This window comes from Dermochelys coriacea, chromosome 3 (assembly GCF_009764565.3).
Source record: "Dermochelys coriacea isolate rDerCor1 chromosome 3, rDerCor1.pri.v4, whole genome shotgun sequence".
NCBI lineage: Eukaryota > Metazoa > Chordata > Testudines > Dermochelyidae > Dermochelys > Dermochelys coriacea.
Window position 1 is genome coordinate 121,701,118 of NC_050070.1, and position 16,655 is coordinate 121,717,772.

Here is a 16,655-nt window from a genome sequence, read left to right on the forward strand (position 1 = left end):
GAGTAGTCACACATTGTTCTGATGACACAAGAGATAAACACTGACTGAACAAAATTCTGAGAAACCAAAGAGTACTGTGGGTTTCCTGTTTTCTTTTAGTCAAAATTAGCCCTGCTGGAGATGTATATGGTAGAATTAGGAGTTACTGTTGCTAACAAAAATTAATGGAGATACTATGTGTAATAGTTGCATGTGATCTGCACCTGGACTTTGTGATTTATAGGTTTGAAACACTTGTGAGGACAGAATATCTAAATGAGTAACTGTGTCAGTGACAAGGACTTGGGTGATCATTCCCATTGGTTGGAGCAGGAGTCATGCCTAGTGGTTAGCACAGGAGTTGGTAATTAGGAATCAGAGCCAAGGGTTAGAACCAAAGGCTAGGGGCAAACTGGCACATGAAAAATCACAGCCATAGTCAAATGCTTTGAGCTGCCATTGAACAGCTGCTGGTCTTAAGAGCCAGTCTGTTAATTCTTCTAACCAATCAGACAGCCTACTGCAGGCCAGATGTGCTTCTTAGATTGCCTGCAGACTGACTCTGCTGTAGTAAGCCCTGACCTGAAAGTTGGTTTCTCCACTTTCTTGCACCTCATGTAGTCACTTGCAAAGAGAGTGCAGAAATACTACTGGAGCAGAGTGATAGCATTTGCCACCCTCTTTGCACAGGTCTAAGTGACCACATCAGGTGAAAGCAGTGGGGAAGTAGTTCTATTAACAGAATCAATTTTGCAGCATTAGTAGAGAGGTGGAATGATTGAAGTGCATATTACTTGGCAACGTGATTTATATTGAATAAAAACGTTGAATTATATTGAATCACAGTTTTTCATTTTTTCTATCTCTAATTTTCTTTCCATTAGAGGGAATGGATTAAGGGATTTATTGGAGAGGAGAGACTATGAAAGTAGTATTTTTGCTTTGGAGGCTTTGGCAGTGTAATCTATTCAAATTTCTTTTGTGTGTTGGTTTTGTGTGTCTGTTAGTTTGATGTAGGTGGCTTTTTTTTTTCCTGAGGATCCTGTGGAAAGGAGGCTCTCAAGAGAAATCCAGCTGATAGAGGTATAAGGTGCCTGACAGCCCTTATGCAGTCATGTTTTTCTCTAGGGAATGGTTGAGATTGGAGCTCCTGGAAAAGGAGAGTAGGAGTTCCCTTTTCTTTTCCCCAGGACCCTTTGTTTCAGTTTTAAATCCTCTGCAGTTCACGGAATTTTTCTACTTCATTCTGTTCAAGCCTTCATCTGTGTATGAGATATGAGTGAAGAGTGAGTGTGCTACTTTCCATTCCCCTTTTGTCCCAAATCTCTGTAGCATTTCCCATCTTTGGTTCCCTGAGGGGGAAAGGAATTATTCTTCTTTGTCCTTGTGTGTTCTGGTAGGCCCTAGGAATGCAGCTCTGTGACTCACAACTAGGCCATTGGAGGCCATCATGTAAATATCTTCATGTTTAACCTTTCTTATAAGTCCTGCTACTCCACTCAGGTGCCTAGTTTGTGTCTAGACTTTTGTATTGGGCTCATTACTGAGGTATATGAGTGCCTTTGCTGCATAGTACTCAACAGGACAAGACTTTCTTTCTCTGAGACAAGAGCTCTGCTCAGGTGCAGTGGAAGGCTGCCTGAAATTGTGATCTGCAGCCCATGGGGGTGGCATGAGCATGTACTGGTGTGCAATGAAACAGTGGCAGCACAGCTGTGATATAGAGGTCAGGCAGCAAAAATCAGAACTGATTGGAGACAGAACCGAAACTCCCTGTTATCTAAAAATAACACAGACAGGGGTTTCCTTTGGGGTTTAAAATCTTTTTTGCTTTATGTTGTACTTCTTTATATTGGCATTGGAGGTATTTGATGCCTTAGCTTAGAAGAGAACTCTGTGCAGTAAGCATGCTGTGTGGAACTGTTTTGCATGTGTAAACAAGTGCCCTTAGTAATTTTAGCTTTGCCTTTTTCAAATTTCAGATGTACACATGAGTCTAATCTGGAACCCTGGGTAAGTATAGCTTTGCACTTTTGGTAAATTCGTATCTGGAACTAGAGGAAAACTTAGTTTCTCAGTCTCCTTTTTAATCAACATTTTATAGAGACCTTAATCTCACTTTAAAAAAAAAAACTTGAGAAAGCATATGGCTTCATTTTAGTTCGCAGCTCGATGGAATGCTTATTAGCCTATGAAGTACTCTGATCCCATCACAGAGGATATGTCTCCACTGCAATTAAAAACCCACAGCTTACCCATGCCAGCTGGCCTGGGTTTGTGCTAAGGAGGTTGTTTAATTGCTGTGTAGACATTTGGGCTTGGACTGCAGCCCAGTCTCTAGCACCCTCTGAGATGGGAGGATCCCAAAGCTCAGGCTGGAGCCTGAGCCCCAACATTGACACCACAATTGAACAGCCTCTTAGCCCAAGCCCCTGTAAGAACAAGTCAGCTGGCATGGGCTAGCTATGAGTTTTTAGCTGCACTGTAGGCCCACCCAGAGAGAGTCCTTGTTGAGCTAGCAAGATGTTAATGTCTCCTATACTAGCCTGTTTAAAACTCTAGTGATCTTTGTCAGTGCAGGATGTAGAGTTCTTTTGTAACATATATTATATTATATGTAAAGTAAAAAAACTTGCAAGCCCTACTTCTTGGAATTAATTACTGAATAGTGACAAAATCCAAGAGAATCAATCTTCAGAGCAAGGTAAATGTATCACAATAAGAAACTTATTTGTCAGTGTTGTCAGGGTCAGAGGGGACCAGGCATGAATAAAACGTGGGTAGTAGTTCTTGGGTAGTAGTAATGCTGTCAGACGTCACTAGTGTGGTGCTCTACTCTGTATAGGGTGACCAGCCAGCAACTGTGAAAAATTGGGACGGGGTGAGGGGTAATGGGAGCCTATATAAGAAAAAGACCCAAAGATCGGTACTGTCCCTATAAAATCGGGACATCTGCTCACCCTAGCTCTGTCCAATGTTGATAACAGTCGGCTGCGTGGGTGTGTTCCTTCTGCATGCTGCCCTGGCTCTGTGCAGATAGCTGCCACAGCAGACCCTGAGAGAAACCTCAAAGATCACAGACTCTGATAAGGTACGAAGGCACCCAGCCAGGTTTATTGCCAAACGAAACACAGTCTCTAGCTCCCTGGATCAGATTTCTATAGTTCTGCTAGTACATATATGCTCCCTGACAATGGACCGGCTCAATCAGTGGTGGGATTTACCACTGCCTCCTAGGCCAGACAAAGACAACCCCTTGGGGTGCATTCTTATACACAGGTACAAACAAGTTACACCTCACGCCTGACGTATTGAGGTACAATCCTTCTACATAGTAAAGTGCCGCCTATCACGTCGTACATGTTGCTTCAATCAAAACAACCCCATCCATCAGATTACCCTTTTGCCCCTATCTTTAGGATAGGTCAGCAAGTTCTTGCTATCTGTGTAGAATGTGCTAATATCAGAGTGTTCTGGTACCATCTTGGCATATGTTTATACCTCTAGTGTCCAGTACCTTTTAGCTATGTGTGTTTTTGCAACATCAGCCCTCTCCTTGCCAGACTCTGAGCAGGGCCTGCCTCTTGCTCACAGCTTAATTTTGTTTTATGTTAACAAAGTCTTGACCATTACTTTAGTTCAGGCCTTAGGCCTCATACCGGGCTTCTGATACAAGGGTTTGTTTCAGGGCCTCATCTTCCTACATAAGGAACTACTGAACGTAAGGGTATTAGAATCTTGCCCTTTTATCATTTACACCTGCTTTGAGGAGCGTTAGACAACACAGTAGTTGAAAGCCGGCGATGTGTCTTCACTAGTGCTCCCACTGTTGCTTCTACTGGGAGAGGTGCACAGGCAGTAACCATGAGGGAAAATGTTAGGAAAAGGAGGCAAATGTAGACAAGCCAAAAATGAAGTTGTGATTTCAAAGGGGGCGGGGTGTCCATCAGAATTAAGAGCTTTATCTGGAATCCTTGTAAAGCAAAGTGAAAAACTTTCTAGGGGGACCTCATGGCACTGTGACAGTGGAAGGAATTAAATGCACTTGTTTGTTGCTAAGCATTTGTTGTACACATAAAAAATCTGACATATCCATGATAGTAATAGTGTATCATTGTTAATCAATTATTCACATACAGCATTACATCTTTCAAACAAACAAACAAACAAACCACAACCCGCCCCCCCCACCCCACCAAGGAATTCAGTATCTGTTTGGTTCTTCCATTTCCCAGAAGTAGGTGTGTTCCCCAGACAACAGAGGGGAACTAGAATGGGAGAGAGCTGCTACTCCATGACCCTGACTGGACAGATAGCAAGCAGTGGTGGGCTAGATGATGCTGGCAATCAGTATTCCCTCTAATTTTTTACATCAATGTGTGGAATGAATTCTGTAATATCACCTTCATATTGGTGCACATAACAAAATTCATGTGGTGGATATGGGACCAAGGGGTTCTGAGTGCAGGAGAGGGCTCAGGGCAGGGGCAGAGGGTTGGGTGCAGAGGGTGAGGGCTCTGTCTAGGGGTGAAGGTTCTGTGGTGGGGCCAGGGATGAAGGATTTGGAGTGTGGGAGGGGCTCAGGGCCGTGGCAGAGTTTTGGGGAGTGGGGGGATGAGGGCTCTTGCTGGGGGTGCGGGCTCTCGGGTGGTGCTGGGGATGAAGGGTTTGGGGTGTGGGAGGAGGCTTAGGGCTGGGGCAGAGGGTTGGGTGCAGGGAGTGAGCGCTTTGGTTAGGGGTGAAGGCTTTGGGGTGGGATAGGGATGAGGGTTTCAGGGTGCAGGAGGGGGCTCAGGGCTGATGCAGAGGGTTGGGGTGCAGGCTCTGGGATGGGGCCAGGGATGAAGGTTTTGGGGTGCAGGCTTCCCTGGGCTCCAGTGGGGAGACAGGATTCTCCCAAGCCCTCTCTCGCTGCAGCAGCTTGGGGCCGAGGGAGAGGTGCCTCTCCCCAGCTGCGGAAGCTCTGGCGGGGCTGGGTTGGTCTGAGGGAGGGGCTCCTCTTTCTGGCAGATCTGGTGAAACCGGGCCAAGGGAGGGGCTCCTCTTCCCCAGCTACAGTAAGTCTGGGGCAGGTCCGTGCTGGGTCCGGTGGGGAGGGGTGCCTCTCCTTGCTGTGGCAGGTCCAGGCATCTCTCCCCGCTGCAGCCCTGAGTCCCTGCGTAGGGCTTAATAGGCAGCTGCAAGGCCACATGGCCATGCAACTTAGAGGGAACTTAACTGACAATGCCTTGCCTCAGAGAAGAGAAAAACACTTGATAATTATCTGTTGTGTTCATTCCCGCTGGGGCACCTGGCATTAGCCACTGTCGGTAGACAGGATACTGGGGCTGGATGGACCTTTGGTCTGACCCAGTATGGCCATTCTTATGTTCTTATGTAGATAGTGTGTGAATGTTTGAAAAAGAGAGAGGCCATGAATAAAATATCATAACAATTAGACATGCAGAAAAAAGTGCTTTATTGTAGTGAAATTACACTGGAGGAAAAACCAAAAAGTCTCCTCAGTCCTGGTTCAAGGCATTGAACCATAAACTGGAGATAAGTGCTATTAAAATGTGAGTTACTACATGTGAAAACACATTATACTTCCAGTCATTTTTATTCTTATAAGATTAAAAGACACTGTCAAGTATTTTTTATAACTAAAATGTTCCTCATTGTAGGTTTTAAAGAGCTGTTGGAAGCTTGAGTGTGAAATGTTTACCAGCAGGATTTTTCTTGTTCATGTACTCTGTAAAATGGGGATAGCAATACTTCCTTTCTCCCACCTCTGTGTGCCCTGTCTATTTAGACTATAAACTCTTCAGGGCAGGGACTGTCTCTTACAGTGTATATGTAAATGCCTAATAAAATAGGTCCCTGATTTTGATTGGAGATCATGACTGACTACATAATACTGCCTATTAGTTGTTGTAAGGTTGCTCTCCTAACCACCAAGGAGGGAGAGGGATTGTTTAGGAGGGCAACAATGAGTATAACTAGGAGTGATGAGATAAAAATCAAGAGAAAGGAAATTTAGCTTGAATAGTAGGAGCAACTTAATAAGAGTGAGGTTTATTAGAGTGTCAAGTAGTATCCCAAGGTAAGTGTTAGAAACACTGCTTGAGTCATTTAAAACCAGACAGAGCTCTAGAAAAGTATGTTGTGAGGAGCAATGCTGCATTAGGAGTGGGTGGGACTGGACTAGATGATGGAACAGTTCTTTTCCATCTTTAATGTCTCAGATTCTGGGAGTGAGGGATTGCTGACCCATTTTTTTAAATTAAAAAATAATCAGCAATGCATTGTATTAGAGGGAAAAACCATATAGCAAATTACACAAAGCTTTCATACATATATAGGAGAAAAGGCAGGTGGGATAAGTTTTGGCCCTCCCATCCTTGAAAGTGACTTCTGAAGGATAGAAACACAACACTCTATCACACAACTCTCACATTTTTACTCTTTTCTTTCAGTGTAATATATTATGTGCAGTATATACACTTTTTTACATTATAATGCACCACACACACCCAATGCTGGAAAAACATGATACATTAGGCTGACACCCAGTTTCAGAAAAGCTTTATGCAAAAGAAGTGTTCACGTCAAGCTAGCTTAAACTTAGTCCTTTTAAAGTAAAATGTTGTGGATGATGTTTTGCAAGACATCTATTTGTACCATGTTTACTTTGTACATTGTGTTGAGAATGGATAGTCTATTTAAACATAGGATTCCTTAGCATATTTGATCTGGTCAGCCTCAAAGACTGGCTGACTGCACCGTCGAATCAGATACTCTTGTTTGTTCTTTTGATAGGACTCAGACATAGTCCTGAGACGATAAACTCGAGGGGTTACAGGTAAACTTGCACGGGAATTCATTCCAATGTCAATGGTTTCAGTTTGTATCTGAGAATCATTTACCACAAAAAGTCTGTCAGAGGGTAGATCCTTCTGATACGTATCTGTTGTAACCCCTCTATTGCTGAAACATGGATGAGGAGGCAAAGAGTCTTGATTTGACACAGTTGCTCTCATATTCTGAACTGTTAAGGTACTACATGAAGGGACCTTAGCAGCCAGGCAGTTTTTAGTTGCCTCTTCATACGATGGTGGTTTGCCAGGATTTTTCTGGTCCACTTCTCTAAACACCTCATCAGCTGACCTGAAACAAGACCTTGGTTGATATACCACAGATAATGGTTTGCCATTGTTGGTACAGTGTTCCTGGACTATTCTGCATGAAAACTGATTTTCTTTCTTTGAGTCCTTCTTGAAGCTGTTTCTTTGAAAGCCTATGGCTTTTCCAGGCTCCCAGCTTTGGGTTTTTGTTAGCACTTTCTTGCAGGTTGCAAAGGAAAATGACATGGAGTGCTTTTTGATCTCTCTGATGGGTGTATCACTTTCATCTGCAGTCTTGGTGGAAAAGGACTGGGGTCTGTTTAAGAAGTTTCTCTTGGGACTGGAAGGAGAAACTAATGGTGAGCTGGTAAAGACAGAGCAGTCAGAACTGGATAAGGAGCTATCCAAGGAACAGTTGGAGGATGTTTTGGGTAATGAGCCACTTGATAATTCTGATGGCAAGTTGGTTTTCACACTTAGGTTTAGTGGCTTTTTAGTCTTATAGTAACCTCCAGGAAAAAATTCCCCTGGCAGGTGCTTTTCCAGTTCTTGACCTTGCAACCTCAGCTGTTCGTGCTGGATGTTGAAATTATCCTCACTTTTGGTTAGCTTCTGGCTCCTTATCTTGCCTTCAAGGTAGTCCTCCAAGGACATGTCTGGCTCAGAGGACCTCCTATCCAATGTGCTTATGGGATTTTTAAAAACGGTTAGTGAAGAGACAGACGGGGGACGGTCCTGTGGTTTTTGGCATTGTGGCTCTCTGGTTTTCCCTTTGGCCTTCTGGAGCTGCTTGATTTGAGAAATGCTGGAGCTGTATTCAGCCTCGGGATCAGTGCTGTCATAGGCAGAGTCAATTTGCTGAGTGGGAGATAACAGTTCTGTGGGAGAGGAAGAAATTGTCAGTACATTACATGCCAAGCAAAAACTACTTGAAAATAACAATTATTGATGTGCTGATCTCCATTTATTCATAGTTCTGGTGCCAGATCCTCAGCTGATGTAAACTGATTTCAGTGGAACTACCGCAACTTATACCAGCTGAGAATCTGACCTATGTAGTTTAGTCTAACACCTCAAGAGTTCTTATCTGACAAATTCACTACATTCAGGTATATACCCAACTAACTGTAGCATAATATTTTTAGGAGGGCTAAAGGGGGAGAAAGGAAGGTAAACAATTTTATGAATGGGGGTAGAAGAAAACAAGTAGAAAAGAAAAAATAGCTATGAGCAACCACTATATTCTATAGCTTCCCAATCTGGCACATTTGTTTCAATTTTCATAGTTCTTTTTAGGAACAATCTTCTTAATCCATTTATATCTAAAAGGATAGTGGGTCATCTTAAAATCAATAAGGTTGAACTGAAGTTTTAACTTAGCTTCAGGTAGGGGCTGGCGCAAGGCAGGTGCTCTGACTGTCTTTGTAAAGAGACAGCATATACTGTCCCAACACGGGGCCAGCAAGAGGTTGGGACACGGTTATAGAACCATCCCCTCCTTGAGGGTTTCTAGAGCTGCCAATAATGAGACCTAAGGTCCTTACACTCAGGGAGCACACAGATCTGGGATTGTGCTTGGCACCTGTTAAAGGATTCATAGTGGGAAAGGGTCCTTTTTCCCTCTTACATACATCTCAGGGGCAGGAACAATCTGGCCCATAATGTACAACATTCAGCCCTTGGATGTGACTTCATTGGCAGCTACACATATACAGATGGTGACATTTGGACCTCAGGAAGTTCCACTAAGAGGACATTTAATGATCATTGTAGACTCAACACAGTGAGGTGCTGAGTACCCTCAGTTCCTATTGACTTCAATGGGAGCTGAGGGTACTCAGCACTTTGCAGCATAGAGTTCTATGAGAGGCTATGAATATTATGATTTTATAAACTGTATGAACAGTTGATGTTTGGCATTGGGAATGAATCTAGCTTAGTGGGATATTGTCATTTTAAGTGACTTCTTTAGTGTGTAGAACACGCTCCAATAAAATAACATTGTCAGTTTGTGTCTGGCACCCAGAAAACCTCTGTACTTTCAGTAAAATTTTAATACATTTTAAGATAAACGTGCTTCAATAACTTGATAGACCAGATACCATGCATAAATATATACAGAGATGTTATTTATCCAAATCTGGAGCGGGTCCAATACACCCAATATGTAAAGTACATCAACACATCATAGTACCTGAGGAGCTGTCTGTGTGTTCCAGTGAATCATCAGCTGAGGGACTGAAGAGCAAAGATATATCCTCCACAAATATTTCAAAGTAGTTATCAATGAGGAATTCCACTAATGTCTTAACCTGTGAAAATAAAATAATTATTTTTGTGTGTGTTAAACTAAGCATTTGAACTGGCAGTTTCATAACTGGCACTGTTTTTTTTTTTGCAGTTCAAGTTCTATGTTAACTAATTTATTTTAACTGAAGGGATACGAAGAACATGTATAGTATATAATAATCTTTCATAATACTGTACAGTACTTTTGCATATAATACTACAGCAGCTGGGTAGCTGCTACAACATTAGATTAAGCCACTTCTTTATAAATAGCTCCACATATCAGACAGCAAGATATCTTTGAACTGAACCATGCTGAATGATGAAGGGCTTGCAGGAATGGATGGATCCTGTGGAAAATATTAGCCTCATGTTACTTAATGGGCCACTTTGGAACAGGGGTCCTGTGGATCTGCTCAGATTTATCCAAGAAGACTTAACTCTCAGTTGAAGATTACAACTCAAATAGTTTTCAGAGTAGCAGCCGTGTTAGTCTGTATTCGCAAAAAGAAAAGGAGTACTTGTGGCACCTTAGAGACTAACAAATTTATTAGAGCATAAGCTTTCGTGAGCTACAGCTCACTTCATCGGATGCATTTGGTGTGTATATATCTATCTATATCTATCTATCTATATATACACACACACACTGTATATTTTATTGATATATATGTGTTCAGTACATTTGTATTCAGGAGCTGGAAATATGAGTAGTGTGTACTCTAGGCTAACTTATTGTTTGTACAATGTAGATGATGAGGACTTGTTGACCTGTTTCTGAATGGACCAGTGAGGGGTTGACCCGGAGATGGTTGGTAGTGGTGCCTCACTTAGCTTCTGAAGGTAAATAGTAATGGTAAGGGTCTGTTTAGGGGAGCAGCAGAGGGAGGAAGCCAAACTAACCTTGTCACTCAGCTGTTTCTGGACTTCAAGTGGTAAGGTTTCATCATGCTTTGGAGTCAGCAAGTTTGGCCCAATGCAGATAGCAAGATTGCTGGAATCCATCCGGTTGACCTCAGAGGTTTTGCTGAGATGGTGAAGCACAAAGACCAAATGCTTGAGCAAGAGGAGATTTGGTCTTGGTAATTTGTCTGCAACCCTAAGAAACATGAAAAAATGCAAAATTCAGTAGGTGACAATGACCTCGTCTTTATGGAAACAAGTTTCAGTTTAGCTCAAGTACAAAACACTTCCTCTAAAAAGAGGAAAATGATTATTTTAACTGTTTTACAAAACTACCATTCAAAAATCCCCAGCAGCAGCTGATTGTGTGGCTAACCATAACGTCTTGACTGGCAAGCAAGCGTTAGAATACTGGATGTTTTTAAATAAATTAACAAACAATGTTAATAAATGATATGCAATCTAGAAATATCACTGGAGAAGTTCAATAATATTGATCCTTAACACTTCTAAAGTCATGTTATGTAGCTTTACAGTTAGTTCATATAAGTCAGCTGTTAGGTATAATTTATATTTTTCTGTTTTTTTCTCCCCACAAGAATGAAAAATTGTCTTTTGTTTTCCCAGGACCAGGTTCAAACCAATGGAAGCTTTTCCATTGACTTTAATGGGGTTTGGATGAGGCCCCAGATGACTGTCCACTGTTGATGTACGACATTAATCACCAAAACATTGCAAGCCTGTTTGTTCATTATTCTGGAGGTCTTATGTTTTTTAAATCAATCTCATATACTTTTAGGATAGTATTGTTACTAGAGAAATGCTGTTTTGCACCGTTTTCACTCCAAAATTAATCACTGGAGGAGTTGCACCAACTTTCTACATATGACATGAGTGGAAATGTTTCCAGGAAGGTCACTGGATCTGGATTGCTCCATATCAATGGGACTGATTGCAAAACTTACTCTTTCAATCCTTCAATTCTGTCAGGATTGCTCTGCTTCTCCATTGCTGTCATCCACTCGTCATAAAGTTCAGATGACAGTAGCTTATGTGGGATATTTCGGAGGAAATCCTGCAGTGAAGAGACCTTTTGTTTAGGATTTGGATAATACCATTTAAGATGGAATGAACATAAAGACTTTTCTTGCCTTTTGATTATTACCAAGACTTTGACTCAGCACAATGCTCATCAACACACACAACCATTCATGTATGTTGTATTAACATATACAAAACATCATGAAGTACTTTACAAAGAAAGATAAAATATAGTTATCCCCATTTTACAGAGGGGAAAACTGAGGCCATGAAGTGACTTGTCCAAGGTCACATAGGAACTGAAAGTCAGTGGCAGAAAAATAAAATAAGAAATGAAAAGGGTTATCCATTTTTTCCTGAAGCTTAAAAAGTTTAGTCTAGTTTCACTTTGGTTTTCATTTTGGTTCCAGGTTAGGATCTGTTCTAGTTACTAGTTTGCCCATTCCTGTTAGAAATCTACTCTCACAGCTAGGGGTCAGGTGCATTTACCTTAAAGACCACTGCTAACAGATGCACGGGTTTGCCTTCCAAGTCAACCTTTCCTCCTGAGTTCAGTACTTCCTTCAACTCCTTGCGTGCTTTTTCATTGGCAGCTTTTCTGAATATTCCTTCAGTGAAAGGTCCTTTAAAATACAGTGTAGTAAGGATATCCTATAGGAAACACACATACAGAAATGGAAGAATGGTAAGGAAGGCCATATAGAGCATAACTGTGTTATTAAAGATATAAACATATTTAACTGGGAGCTGCACTGTTCTTAAAGTGGGATACCATCTAGTGTTGGTTTGCAATAAGTTACACTTTAAGGGCTTGACTTTTCTCTCACTTTAACTTTACATCAACTTCAGTGGAATTACTCCTGATTTCCAGGAGATGAATTGGGCACTCATGTTTTTGTCCCCGCCCCCATACTGAATGCCTAGTGAAGCTCATTTTGGAAAAAAAAAATCCATTGCTTGAATGTGGGCAAAGTCCAGTTCTAAGCTTATTGTACACTTATTGACAAGTGGCCTCAGTACATGTTTCCTTTGCTGTAGTGAGGTGGCATTTGGGGCAGTCTGAAGGTGTTTGCTCAAAAGCTGAGTGCTTTTTTCGGGAAATATGTAATTCATAATGTCCTTATGCTTCTGAAATATTTTAAAGGTGAAGTGACTTTCTCAAGATCACACATGCCAATGACATGATCAAGAAGGTAACTCACTTTTCCTGATGCCCAGATCAGTGCCCTCGCAGGTGGACCACACTTCTAACACAAGCTACTGGGGCTGAACCCAACCCCCCCACATCTGAATACCCTCAAACTTTGGATTTGCATCTGAACTCTGCGACTAACCCTTTCTCTGTAGTTAGTCAAGCTAAGCCTCTTCATCACCCTGAACTTCACAGCTGTTCAGCTGCTGCTTTTCTACTGACTTTTGATGGTCTAATCCATGCATTTTTTTTTATAGTCCCTTAGTCTGCAATCCTCATGTGTGTAATTCTCATTGAAGATAATGGGATTTGAGGGATTGGGTTTTTCTAGAACAGAGGAAATCCCCATCTTGCTTAGTAGCACTATTATTTGTGCATGAATATTAATACCAAGCTCTTATTCAGAGATTTTCATTGGTAGGTCTCAAAACACTTTATAAATGAGGTATCATTAGCCTCATTTAAAAGATGGGGAAACTGAGGCAGATAGCTTAAATGACATGCCTAAGGTCATCAGCAGACCCAGAAGCAGAACTGATTAGACTTGAATACTAGTCTAGTGCCCTACCCACTAAGACATACTGCCCCTCATTAGACATAAGAAATACCAAATAATTATTACTAGCTGTTTGCTTACCTGGATGGGTTTGGGGAGTGTGTCATCTTCACCACAGACAATTGACAGAGGCTGATCAAACAGAGAAGTCTTCAGATCAGATTCTAAATGTCCTGAGGACTCTGATACGTTAGAGTTCCATCGCAGCGCAAAGGGCCATGATATCACCTTCTTTCTTTTCTTATTACCATCTATTACAAGCAAGAGCAAAACAAAAATGAAAGAAAAGTCAGTGTGAGAAAGCTACTGTGGATATGATCTGGTATGCTCTGTGACAGAGGAAATAATATCCACCATAAACATTAAAACAAGGATGCCAAGCTAAACAGAGCAAAGCTAAACTGAAAGACAGCTAAGCTGTTACTAAGGAAACAAGCCCTTAAACTGTAACACTCTGACCATCCCTATAAAGATAGCAACTTTCTTGTTTCTATGTACTCACTGTTTCCTCTTAGCATTAGACCTACAGCAGGAATGTATGCAGCCCAAGAACTGCTTTTGTGGTTGATTCAACAGTAGCAGATCTGCAGTTTGCAGTGTTATGAATTTTCTTTCACTACATTATTTGACCCTGCTCAATGTCCCTGTTAGTGGGTTCATGGAAGTGGACATGAACTTTCTTTCTTTCTTTCTTTCTTTCTTTCTTTCTTTCTTTCTTTCTTTCTTTCTTTCTTTCTTTCTTTCTTTCTTTCTTTCTTTCTAGCACCTTGCAAAGGATTGATTACAAGCACATCCTTTCATATCTTGCACCTTGTGGATAAATCTCCCCATTGTATTTTCCACTGCATGCATCCGATGAAGTGAGCTGTAGCTCACGAAAGCTTATGCTCAAATAAATTTGTTAGTCTCTAAGGTGCCACAAATACTCCTTTTCTTTTTGCGGATACAGACTAACACGGCTGCTACTCTGAAACTTGTGGGTACCAGTGCTCCATGCCTCTCATAGATCACTCACTGGCTCTTTTTACTTTAGTAGATATGGACTTTTTTCAGTTTAGAGGTGGGTGGCTCTGGCCATCTGCATATGTGTGTTGTTGCTGGCCCATTGGATGCAACCTCTAAGACTTTAAAGTTTTGTTCCAGCCTAGAACACAGCACACATGCCTGGAGGATCTGAATAACTCTCCTCGCCCTCTGCTGTTTGAGGTTCCTAAATCTCCCATGGTTGGATTTGAACCTGGATCTTAAACATGGTGGCATGTTGGGAACTTGAAGATTACAGTGTGCTGAAGCTTATGTTTTCCCCATAAAGCATAACTGGGAGTGTTTTCTAAACAAGTTGACTTCTTTGCAGAAACTAAATATCCCAACACCAAAATGAAATGGAAAATTTGCTATGTGTGCTAGAGGTTAGCAGGACCTGCACTTGTGGCTCACTAAAGTCCTGCTAATTAAGGGTTAAAAATAATAACAATGTCACATAATGTGATATTAACACACATAATATCAATTAACAACAAACTCTGTTTTCCCCTGCTTCCAGTACTATATATGTATGTGTGTGTATGTATGTATATATATATAACAGCTTTAGTTTTGCAGAAATACCAGATTTCAACACTCATAGAAGAAGAAAAGTTGTTTTTCAAAACTTACCAATCAGATGGCAAAGCCCATCTTCACTGTCACACGACACCAACAAGTGGCATTTCTTGATATCACCCTAAAATAAATGTTAATCAGTCATGAAGCAAAGATTAAAAAAAACCAACAGCCAACCACATCTGTATCTCAAAAGCCTGTGATATGTTTCATATACAAAATGGAAAAATATAGCATCACAGGATTAATTATTAAGTCTAGCAATTAAATGTAGGCTCTGTATTATATAAAACTAACCAGTCCTAATGTTTAAGTTGCTATTAGGAACATAGGAATTGCCAGACTGGGTCATACCCAAGGTCCATTATTCTATCCCTGACAGTAGCTAGCACCAGATGTTTCAGAGGAAGGTGAAAGATCCCTGTAGTAGGCAGATGTGGGACAATCTGCCTTCCACATAGGTCATATTCTGATCTCTAATAGTTGGAAATCTGCTTAAATCCTGAAACATTCCAAAATATTTTCATTAACTATTATGATTGGATATTCTTGATATCCTTAAAAATATTCAGTGTCTTTTTGAATCTTGCTTAAACTAACTTTAAACATCGTCACTGCTGCATATTTGCTCTTTAGATGTAATCTCTAAACAAGGCACAAATTAAATACACAACAAGGTCTGGATCCTCAGCTTGTGTAAATCAGCAAACTCCACTGACTTCAGCAGAATGATGCCGATTTACACAAGGTGAGGTTCTGGCCCCAAGTTTGCCAGGGTATCACACATGAACATACAATAAGAACTGGATGGAGTTAGAGATTATTTACCTCTGACTGGCACTCAATAAAAGTCTCCATATTGCTGGCATTTAGAGATTTTGGCTAAGAAAGAAAACAAATACAAAATGTGAGAAACTATTCCAACATTATTTGTAAAAATTAATGTTTTTTAAAGTAGATCAATTGACTCATTAAAAACACTTACAGCATTGCAGCTGCTTAACACCTTCATTAGGAATTTAGTTGATGGAACTTTGGTGATTCTGGTTCCCTTGGTTTCTTTTGTTTGCCTGTGCAGAATGAATGGACAAAGAAATAACGGTTACCCACCATAACATTTAACCATTCTTTTGTGCCTTTACTGCAAGTCAAAATATCATTTAAAATATATCTTGAAATAAGAAGTCAATCTCTCTATCCTTAGCAAACTATAAAACATTATTATGGGAGCTGAAATTATATCTGTAATGCATTTAGTACAACTACCATAGATATGCCTTCCTTTAAAAAAGAGCTTTTCACTTTCACTACATGTAAGGAGTACTTAATAAATGCTGAAAGCTAGACCATATAACAAAACTCAAATCTTACATCAGTGCTAATTTTCAAATACGACATTAAACTCGCTCAGTCTGCTATGCACAATAGCCACAATGGCAATGGGTGATCTCCTTCCCCAGGACATAATTTCTGCAGTCTAAATTTGTAGTATTACACTAACTTTAATATTTACTGGGTACATGCATTTCATAGGCAGAACAGGGCTTACCAGAGGATGGTATCCAGCCAGAGTTCTTTTACCTTGAGCAAACTATAGAGAAAAGGAGAAACAGCATGACTCTCTTTGCTGCTACTAATCCGCTGTAGAGACAGAAGGAGACTAAACAGTTCTACCCCCACGTGTGCTGCATTATAAACGGAGAATAGGGGAAGGTGGAAATTCACAAACTGAGACAGGAAGAAGCATCATGGGGCAGGACAAGATTCTCTGACCGACACTTCAAAGTTCTAGCTTCCTCTTTCCTTTTAGGGCAGCGGCAGTGCTTTTATTTTTTTAAAACCTTGTAGCTGTTATGCATGGAAAAGACGAGTCATCTGGCAGGTAAAGGTTCCGTGTAATGCCACTGTCACCAGGTAGGATGTGTAAAAAAGATGATGCAGTGTAGGCAGGTTAACATTAATTTTTAAAGGGCAATTTGCACTGTTTAAC

At 40.9% G+C, this 16,655-nt stretch overlaps 1 protein-coding gene and 1 long non-coding RNA gene across 3 annotated transcripts; one reads left to right on the top strand and one right to left on the bottom strand.

Moving 5' to 3' along the window:
• Positions 1-1,558: 1,558 nt before the first annotated feature.
• LOC119854055 lies at positions 1,559-11,334 on the top strand. Of its 2 annotated transcripts, XR_006280454.1 has the most exons (4): positions 1,559-1,705; positions 1,962-1,992; positions 10,124-10,214; positions 10,902-11,334. It is a non-coding gene; the product is annotated as an uncharacterized LOC119854055 (long non-coding RNA). The 2 variants fall into 2 exon arrangements; XR_005292329.2 differs by lacking the exon at positions 1,559-1,705 and having other exon boundaries at positions 1,738-1,992.
• Positions 5,421-16,388, bottom strand: LOC119854054 (T cell activation RhoGTPase activating protein). Its single transcript, XM_038397913.2, has 10 exons — positions 16,215-16,388; positions 15,651-15,735; positions 15,494-15,547; positions 14,720-14,786; positions 13,145-13,314; positions 11,805-11,966; positions 11,240-11,349; positions 10,275-10,470; positions 9,277-9,394; positions 5,421-7,960 (listed from the first exon to the last, which is right to left on the bottom strand). Exons 2-10 carry the CDS (start codon positions 15,675-15,677, stop codon positions 6,681-6,683), a joined length of 2,184 nt encoding a protein of 727 aa, XP_038253841.1. The 5' UTR covers positions 15,678-15,735; positions 16,215-16,388; the 3' UTR covers positions 5,421-6,680.
• Between the last annotated feature and the right edge of the window lie 267 nt (positions 16,389-16,655).